Source organism: Nicotiana sylvestris, chromosome 9 (genome assembly GCF_000393655.2).
Source record: "Nicotiana sylvestris chromosome 9, ASM39365v2, whole genome shotgun sequence".
Classification (NCBI taxonomy): Eukaryota; Viridiplantae; Streptophyta; class Magnoliopsida; order Solanales; family Solanaceae; genus Nicotiana; species Nicotiana sylvestris.
Genome location: NC_091065.1, coordinates 88926050 through 88936603, shown reverse-complemented (window position 1 = coordinate 88936603; position 10554 = coordinate 88926050). Strand labels below are relative to the sequence as shown.

The 10554-nt window shown below is 39.9% G+C and overlaps 1 protein-coding gene across 1 annotated transcript; it reads right to left on the bottom strand.

The window, feature by feature from the left end:
* Positions 1–8364: 8364 nt before the first annotated feature.
* On the bottom strand, positions 8365–9848 carry LOC104246395 (protein ELC-like). Its single transcript, XM_009802206.2, has one exon. It carries the CDS (start codon positions 9570–9572, stop codon positions 8529–8531), a length of 1044 nt encoding a protein of 347 aa, XP_009800508.1. The 5' UTR covers positions 9573–9848; the 3' UTR covers positions 8365–8528.
* Positions 9849–10554: the final 706 nt, after the last annotated feature.

Below are 10554 nucleotides of genomic sequence, written 5' to 3'. Positions count from 1 at the left end.
GCACGCCGCAGCGATATAGCGCTTGGGCTGTAGGAGCCCCTCCAGAGTCTGCACACCCCCAGTGAGTGTCGTCGACTAGATATATGGATTGGGCTGCACGTCGCAGCGATATATGGATCGGGATGCACGCCGCAACGGTTAATATATGCTACTTATTGAGTGTGAGTGCTGAGTGTGAGCGCTGATTGATGAGAGTTGAGTCTTGAGTGACCGAGAGGCTTGCCCGAGGGGCTGTATACATATATGAGTGACGCTTTGCCCGAGCGGCATGTTTTTGTGTAATTGTTGTTTCCACTCCTCTTTATACTGAGCCTCTGTTGAAAATGTTGAACAAATGCTTTTAAACAACTTTCATTTAAGCTGGAGTTTTTATGAGATGTTCGGAATTCGATCACTGATTTGGCTTTGTTATTTCCACTGAGCTTTTTACGTTATGAGGTGTTTATGATTCCTGTTTTGCCTGAGGGGTTGTATACGAACTATGTTTTGCCTGAGGGGTCGATTATGGTTTTCATCTTTTTTATTATAAAAGGTATTGAACCCCTACTGAAACGGTTGGAAAGCCTTTTCAAATGATTTTTACCAAAACCTGAATTTTAAATGAGACGATTGACTCGTATTCTGATTTGAAAGCCTGTTGTGCTTATTGAGTTTATCATAAATGTGGTTTCATCATTTCCTACTGCTCAGTCTTTATTTACTCTTATTACTTACTAGGTTGGAGTACCCACATTACTCCTTGCACCTCGTGTGCTGATTCAGGTATTTCGGAACCCGGTAGCGGGTGTTGATTATCAGAGGCAGAGTCGTCGGAGTTAGCAAGGTAGCTGCACGACGTTCGCAGCATTGCTTTCCTTCCCTTCATTTTCATTACCGTATTTAGTACATATTTAGACTCTTGTTGTATTCAGACCTTGGTAGATGCTCATGACTAGTAACACCCCGTTGTCGGGCTTGTGTAATTATTCCGCATTTTTATTTTTTTTAATATCATTATGCGCTTATTGATTTATAAATGGTATAAAAACAACTTTTATTAGAAAATGGTTGATTCAGGAGTTGTGTTGGCTAGCCTAGTTTAACGATAAGCGCCATTACGATCGGGTCAGTTTTGGGTCGTGACAAGTTGGTATCTGAGCCTATGTTACATAGGTCTCACGAGTCATGAGCAGGTTTAGTAGAGTCTTTCGGATCGGTACGGAGACGTCTGTACTTATCCTCGGGAGGTTGCAGAACCTTTAGGAAAAACTTCACATTCTTGAATTCTTATCATGTGTCCTTGATTCAGCTTGAAAAGTAACTCTTTGAATTCCTTCCACGCGTTCATATATGCACATGAGCGCTCAATATCAAATATGCATCGATGGCTTGTGATTCCCTGATCGAGAGGCGAGATGGTATCTCTGTGCATTGATGTTAGTCTAGTCTGGAGGACTCGAGGCTGGATTTTTGCCTATAGCTTGAGTTCTGAGCTGATGATTGCGTGAGCACATGCTTCTAGATCTACATGTTATGTTGTGTCCCTATTAAGAGGAGTAATGATTGGATAGCTACGTGATGAGTATGTTATGACTACGAGATGTGTTCATATGAACCGAATGAGGAGAGAAGGGTCTGCTTTGGGGCATCACAGACTAATTGGTGTTTGATTTCCACCGTGATTGGATGTATAGCTCTGAGTTATTAGTGTGTGAAGAATCTTTTCATGTGTCCTAGTTGGGAATGAAGTAAATTTCATGTTGCGATATGAGTTCAGACCCAGGAAGATTAAGTGACTGCGTAACGTTTGTGATGGTGGAAGGCATACAGAAATGCCAGTTCGAGGCAAAGCAGGTGGGTTATCTCATGCGGAGTGTTCTGAGATTGTGTGATCCTTATGTTATCTGTTAGAAAATCTCATTTATAAGTGAAATATATATGTTGCAATTTAAATTTGGGTCGCTTAAGAGAGTGGGTTTAACTACTACGAGAGTGAATGCGAGATTTGCATAAGAGTTAAAGTACCAGATGGTCTATGTTTCACGGGCTTATAAAGGATCGAGTTTAATCTCACTATGGTATTATGACAACAATAGAGTATATGCGTTATGGGTTATTGAGTGTGTTTAGATATATGGCTTCGAGCCAAGTGGGGGAGTCTGCTATTGATTAGCTAATTGCACGGTTATGTGCTTTGTTAGTTCCAGTTTGAGGTGTTCGAGTGAATCAGTTATGGTTTGCGGAGATTGATACCGAGGATGGTTCGAGTAAAGGAAAATTTTCGACTAAGGTAAGGTTATATCATGCTTCATAGGTGTATGAGAATCACGGAAGGTCTTGAGTTGTTGTTGGTAATAGATGCTCGGTGCATAGAGCGGGAAGTTACTTGGATGTTCTAGGATAAGGTTACACTCTACGGTGTCAGAGTGCTATTGAGGCATGGGTGGTTCTGTTCATTTGATCAGGCTAATTACAGTTTGAATAGAGTGAATGACTCTCGAGAATGGTTCTAATGTGTTCCAGATTTTACATGTAACAATTGGGTATTATCAAGTTGTATATGTGGCTAGAAATTGAGTTTTTATTGGAATATGTCAAGACTTGTGATATTTCTATATTAATTATGGGATTCTATAAATCAATATTAGGAAGGTGAAGGTAATGGCTTTGGATTCGTATAAAGTCTTTTCAGGGTAAGCATTTTGAACGTGGTGTTGTTAGGAATATCTAGAGAGTATTCAACGGCTTATGGACCATAGGACGGTGTGGCTTTATTCTTGGGTCTTGTGTGGTAAGTCTGGGTTGAGGAATGGTGATGTTATAGCAAGAAGGAGTATCAAGTTGAAGGTAAATCAGAAGGGAACTCGGATAGATGGGATAGCTTGGTAGTAGGCCGAGTCGGTATAGTAAGGATATGATTAGTTCTTGGATGCTTACGAGGTAATGAGTTTCTACAAGTGTTTTTGCGGTAATTCTTTTGGGTTTTAGTGAACTGCGTAGCTCGGTTGAGTTAGGAGGACTTAGTCCTAACGATTTAGAGTTGTGCAAATGGAATTCAGAGAGTTCTAGATGGTTTCCACCACAGTTAGAGGGGTATATTTTTCCTATTGGCGTGAGGAGCATGGGATGTATAGTGATTTTCTTCTAGATGGGATCAATGGAAAGTTCTTGGTTAATTGAGTACGTAGCTTCTTGTGGCCTGGAAGGGATATGAAGTTCTCGTGGTTATCCTAGGATGGTATGGTATATGCGGTATGTTGTGTAGGATTGAGATTTGCATGTGCAAGGACGCAGTTCAGATTTGAAAGGAAGGTCGCAAATTCTTAGATATCATGGGCAACTTCAGGTGACTAGATAAATAAGATCACTGAATGGTGTGGCTTGATGAGGGTGTAACATTTCAAAAAGGGCAATGTGTTTGAGTTACAGATGCTTTATTGGTATTGCAGCACTATTTTGTCTGATCGACGGATGATAACCGAGTTTGCTTGGTGGCTCAGAAGAAATATAGGTGTACCTCTCATGAGATGATTGAGTACTAGAGGTATGTTATATATGCGAGCGGTGGAATTGGGATCAGATATGGTAATTTGTGTACTTTATGGACTTGGAGACTAGAAGTTCTCATATACATGTTAGCTCATGGTTGTGGACGGCAAAGATGTGGGTAAGTTAGTCAGATGATAGTGTGTGCTACGATTCAGTCATTGTGAACCTTCAGAGGATTATTTATTTGTTTTGTGTGACTAGAGTTGATGTGTGGTTCATTGGTAGACCTATATGGATGTGTGTTTTGAATCGAGACGGCTTTGTTGACTTCGAGTTTCCATGGGTGAGGGATGTGTTGATTCGGTTGTTATTGAGCTATTAGTAGTCAGGGGAATCTATGAGTTACCTTTCCGTGTTATGAGCTGTTAGGATTTGTTGATTATAGGCACATATGGTGCGGTGTTATTAGGGCCTCTCAGTGGAATTCGAGCGGGAAGAGCACTGGGTATTGCTCGGTGGATGGCGTATCGGTTATGTCCTTTCGAGTTGTGTGGTGTTATGTAATTACCTCGCGGTGGTTATGATGATTGCTTTGGTTTTAGACATCATATTGCGCACGATTGTCGATTTTGAGCATAGTAACTTAAGGTGTCTCATGTGGACTAGTGTTTGGATGAGGTCGCGCATTGAAGCGAAGCTATGTGGAAGTATGATCCTGTTGGTTAGATTTGTGTGTTCTGTCTCTATAATGTGTGGCGGGTTCTCAGCCTTGTGTTGTGGTGGTACTAGTGAACTTGCGGTACAACTCTTTTATTTGAGTCATTTTCATGATTTGAGTAAGTTCGGATTGTGGCTTATTGGTGCACGGATTGCACAAGTCGTGGCTTTAGTATGTATTGATGTGTCAATGTCACTAGAGTAGTTGTGTTGGATTATATGAGATCGTTGGGATCTTTAATGACTGCAAACGGATTTGATTTCAGCATGTTGGAAGGATAACATCGAGGTTCGGCGCAGAAATTTGCTATGGTCTTTCCCAAAGAAGAAGTGGCTTTATGAATGGTTGATCTGAGAAAACAGTTATGGCTTGTGCGTGTTTCATTTATCATTGGCAGTATATGAAACTGTTGGAATGAGACTTTAGTTGATAAGAGGTTTCCTATCGATATTCGGTTGTTGTGTGCAGCTGCTATGATTAGAAGTTATCGCTACAAGCGTTTGAGTTATGTGGTATATCATGCAATGATAGCGAGGATTGCGGGTATGGGTTATTACAGCTTGTTCGGGCCTATTCAGAGTATAAATGTGAGATTTTAATCTTGTGGATGATTTCGGTGGTGGAAATGTGGTTCTAAGGTTTATGTGCTAGGATGGATTGTGAAATTTCAGTTATATTTTTTATCAGACCTATATGAGATAGGGTGATATGGGATCACCCCCGGTTATATGCATGGCAAGGTTATTCAGCGATTGGTTGGCATTTGGAACAACTCTGGGTACGTTCAAGAATGAACGTATGTTTAAGTGGGGAAGGATGTAACGACCCGACCAGTCATTTTGAGCTTTTGCACCTTGATCGTCAGTTCTCGGGCATGAATTGCCCCGTGTGACGGATTATGACTTATGTAAATCGTTGGTTTTGGTTTTCAGGGTGATCAGAATGAATTTGGAAGAACAGTTCTCAGTTTGAAGATTGAAATTTGAAAAGTTTGACCAAGATTTGACTTGTTGGTATATGATCTCAAATTGGAATTTTTATGATTTGGTCAGCTCCGTTAGGTGATTTAGGACTTAGGAGCGTGATCCGAATGCATTTTGGAAGTTCGTGGATGGTTTAGGCTTGAATTGGCAAAATTGAGATTTTGGCATTTTCCGATTGATAGGTGAAATTTTGATATAGGGGTCGGAATGGAATTCGGAAAGTTACAGTAGCTCCGTTGTTTCATTTGTGATATGTGTGCAAAATTTCAGGTCATTCGGACGTGGTTTGGTTGGGTTTTTGATCAAAAGCGTAATTTGGAATTCTTAGGCTTGAATCCAATGTGATTTTTGTCTTTTAATGTTGCTTTGAGTGTTCCGAAAGTTGGAACAAGGTTGAATGAGGTTATGGGGTATGTTGGCATGTTTGGTTGAGGTCTCAAGGGCCTCGGGTGAGTTTCGGGTGGTCAATCAGGCCATTGCATGTTGTTTGGAATTGGAGAAAATGTGCTGATCAGTGTTGCAGAGAAATGGCCTTCGCGTTCGTGAGTAGGCCCACGCGTTCGCGAAGGGTTAGTTGGTGAAGGCTAGGACTTAAGCCTTCACGTTCGCGAAGAGCTGGATGTTTGGTCAACGCGTTCGCGTAGAGTGGACCGCGTTCGCGTGGAGTTATTTGGTCAGTAGGACTTGAGGCATTTTTATTCATCGCATTCGCGAGTGGTGTAACGTGATCGGAAAGGTTTAGTCTGAGGAAGCATCGCGTTCACGATGGGCAGGTCGCGATCGCGAAGAGGAAATTCTGGTCAAAGTTATTTTGTGCTTCGCGAATGCGAGGCTTTGACCGCGTTCGTGAAGGAGGATTTCAGGCCTGGGCAGAATGTTTAAATAGTTGTCTTGTCCCCGATTTTGGGTTTTATTTCCACCATTTTTGGTCGTTTTTAGAGCTTTTTTAGAGTATTTGAAGAGGGATTCAAGAAATAACACCTGGAGGTAAGATTTTTTGAAATCAATATTCGATTCTTGTGCGAATTTTACCTAATTAATCATTGAAATTAAGCCTAAAATTGAGGAATTAGAGCTTGAATTTGGAAAGTGTAAATTGGGGATTTGAAGGGGCAATTGAGGTCCGATTTTGAGGTTCTTGGTATATATACACTCGTGATAAGATAAGGAACCTATTGACGTAAATTTATCGGAATCCGAGATGTGGTCCCGGGGGCCGGGTTTGAGCAATTTCAGGATTTTTGATGTAAATTAGTATTTTCGAATGGGCTTTGTTCCCTTAACATATTTTAATGGTTATGTACTGATTATGGCTAGATTTGGAGCATCCAGCGGTCGATTCGTGAGGGAAAAGGCATCGCGTGTTAGAGTTTGGACCGGATCAAGGTAAGTAATGATTGTAAATGTTGTCCTGAGGGTTTGAAACCCCGAATTTCACATAGTTGTGCTATTTTGTAGTGACGCACATGCTAGATGACGAGCGTGGAGTCGTGCATCGTTGGAAATTGTGACTTGGTCCGTCCCGTACGACTGTCAAGTCGTGTATTTGATTTGAAATCTTATGATATTCCATAATTTAGAGATTGATATTAAATTTTGGGTTGTATGCCATGTTTGGGGACTTGTGCCGACCTGTTGAGACCCTTAAGGGCATTTTCACTACTTTTCCTCACTCTATTTGTTTTGAAAGTATATCCTCAGTCATGTTTTACCTGTTATCGTTTAAGTCTAGTTTTGTCACTTTACTTCTTAAAATGTGAAAACTGTTTAGGTTGAGTTCCCTGATTTACTGATGGCCCGAGCGATTGTGACGTTGATGACTAAGATAGACCGAGGGTCTGACTGTGAGGTTGATGACTGAGAGAGGCCGAGGGCCTGGTTGTGCGGATTATATATTTATGGATCGAGCTGCAAGCCGCAACAATATATATATATATATGGATCGGGCTGCATGCTGCAGCGATATAGCACTTGGACTGTAGGAGCCGCTCCGGAGTCTGCACACCCCCAATGAGCGCCGTCGACAAGATATATGGATCGGGTTGCACGCCGCAGCGATATATGGATCGGGTTGTACGCCGCAACGGTTACTATACAGTACTTATTTAGTGTGAGTGCTGAGTGTGAGCATTGATTGATGAGAGTTGAGTCTCGAGTAACTGAGAGGCTTGCCCGAGGGGCTGTATACATATATGAGTGATGCTTTGCCCGAGGGGCTTATTTTTATGTAATTGCTATTTCTACTCCTCTTTATACTGAGTCTCTGTTGAAAATGTTGAACAAATGCTTTTAAATAACTTTCATTTAAGCTGGAGTTTTATGACTTGTTCGGAATTCGATCACTGATTTGGCTTTGTTATTTCCACTGAGATTTTTATGTTATGAGGTGTTTATGATTCCTGTTTTGCCCGAGGGGCTGTATACGAATTATGTTTTGCCCGAGGGGCCGATTATGGTTTTCATCTCTTTTATTATAAATGTTATTGAACCCCTACTGAAAATGTTGGAAAGCATTTTCAAATGATTTTTACCAAAAGCTGGATTTTAAATGAGACGATTGACTCGTATTCTGATTTCAAAGCCTGTTGTGCTTATTGAGTTTATCATAAATGTGGATTCATCATTTCCTACTGCTTAGTCATTGTTTACTCTTATTACTTACTAGGTTGGAGTGCTCACATTACTCCCTGCACCTCGTGTGCAGATTCAGGTATTTTAGAACCCGGTAGCGGGTGTTGATTGTTCAGAGGCGGAGTCGTCGGAGTTAGGAAGGTGGCTGCACGACGTTCACAACATTGCTTTCCTTCCCTTCATTTTCATTACCGTATTTAGTACATATTTAGACTCTTGTTGTATTCAGACCTTGGTAGATGCTCATGACTAGTAACACCCCGATGTCGGGCTTGTGTAATTATTCCGCATTTTTCTTTTTTTTAAATATCATTATGCGCTTATTGATTTATAAATGGTATAAAAACAACTTTTATTAGAAAATGGTTGATTCAGGAGTTGTGTTGGCTAGCCTAGTTTAACGATAAGCGTCATTACGAATGGGTCGGTTTTGGGTCGTGACACAAATAATATTGTTTTTACCCTATTTGCACAGTATAACTTTTGAACAAATTTGGTTGTCTCCTTCGGAATATTCAAGAATTGAAAATTTGAAGATATAATGTAGTCAAGCTACACTTGATAGAAGATAATGAACCAGTAGACATTAGAGTAACAAAATGCATTACATCAACTTGGATATCAAAATAACAAAAAGTTTGAGGTAAACATATAGAATTCAACTTGGGCTTTCTATACATATATGGGCCTGCTGGCTTTCACTAGTGAGTGAAAATATCATAAACTGTTCAGTCAAGCCACTGGAGTGATATTCCCATTTTCACAAGCTTAGCTCTACCAAAGAATTGATCTCTGGCCAAAAGTCTCACTTGCTTTAGATATGTACCTAAATTCACTATCCCTTGCTCAACTACTTTGTCTAATGAGTATATCAAGTCCTCTGTTGCCCTGTCTGCTGCAATACATTCAAGCAGTGCCTTTGAATTCTCATCACTGGCTTCAAATGCATCCTCAATTGGATGTTCTGAAAATGAACTTTGACCATTAACTCTTAACCAACCCGATACTTTATCCGCTTCGTCTGTCAAAATTTTCACCCTCTCCTTCAATTCTGACCTTTCAGTTTCATGCTCATCAACTGAAATTTCTGCAATAATAGCCCTTCTAACCATTTGTTCTCTAAGTGTTGAAAGCTCCTCCACTTCTTCATGTGTCTTAGAGAGCAACTCCGTCATGTCATAATGAAGGGTGCACGAGAGTCGGTCCACAGCCTCCCTTTTAGAAGCTAGAGAAGGGTGAAAGGAATTAGCACTACGAGCTGAATAGTAAAAGGGATGATTATGTGAAAAGATCTTGATAAGGTTGTGGACAAGGTCTGAGAGGTTGCAGCCAGGGTACTTCCAATTTACTAGGTAAAATGAAGAAATAGAACCTGAAGAGTCCACAAAAGGATGGTTGTTATAAATTGGATAACTAGTATTTAAAGACACAAGGACAATAGGGGCCATAAAAGGGTAACTTTCATGTAACCAAATGGTAAGAGGAATTGCAGGGGTTGAAGAAGAGACTTGCAATTCTCCATTCGCATTAAGTAAGTTGGCGGTCGTGCCATCGTCGTGTGTAAAGGTATCGATGGATGGTCTTAAAGAAGGATAATTTTGAAGCAAAGAAATGAGGTGCCTACGAATTATGCATATTTGATTAGGATCTGTGTAAGGTGGTGCAAAGGGTGGGCTTGTACAAGAAAGAGCTGCATCTATAAATTGGATTGAAGATGGAGGTGTTTCAAGATTTGTGGAGAATACTTCAACCAGTGATTTAAGGTAATCCATCTGAGGTGAAAGATGCTGGTTTTGGGAATGGTGATCAGTCAGTATATAAAATGTTCTTGCGTCAATGAAGTCAATTGTTTCTAAAGTTTTTTTAGAGTTATGTAATTGCTTGGAACTTTTCTTTGGATGTGAGTAAAGGTGTTGTTTAGCTTCCACTCTGCCCAACTCGTGGAGTCAACGAGTTGCAAAATCTTACATAAATGCAAATGTTATATAAATAAGCAGATTAGTTGGATAAGATTGTAACTCAAGCATTTATAAAACCAAACTTGTTGACCAAATAGCTTGATCCACAAGTGTTGATCTCCCTCTTTCTCATTCTTTATTCTGCATCTCTGGATCGGGAGTTAATTGGCATGGAAAAAAGGGAGGTGTATGGAGGGGACCAATGATTTACTAGTAGTTATTTGACTAAATCAGAACAGAAAACAGAAAATAGAAGTTAGAGTGGTTGTATAAAAGAAAGATCTATGGCATAAAAAATTGGATAAATGATGAATTGATTTCTTTCTATCTATCCGATTAAGTTTTGGTGGACGTATTATTATCTCACGTTTGTGCTCGGTGATAATTACTTTTTTTGTCCCATTTTATATGATGTATTTGTCTGAACTTGGAGTTTGAAGAACTTTTGAAATTTAGTTATAAATTATCTCATTAAGGTAAAATGAGAAATTTAAATTTAAATTGTTCCTAAATATAAAAAAAATATTATTCTTTGGGAGAAACTAAAAAGCAAAGTACATTACATAAATTGAAACAGAGCGAGTCACATATATTCGGCGACATAATTGAGCTACGCGCATGTTAATTGGAACACTACCATTATAACAATTTATCTATGGCTAAAATTAAACTAAGTTAGAAAATCAGAAGCAACAACCCACTTGCATTTTTCTTGTACGATTGTTTTTCTACTTATATTAGTATAATGATTTGGTCACAGTTGGCATTTTTGTGGAGAACTAGCTTGCACACATGC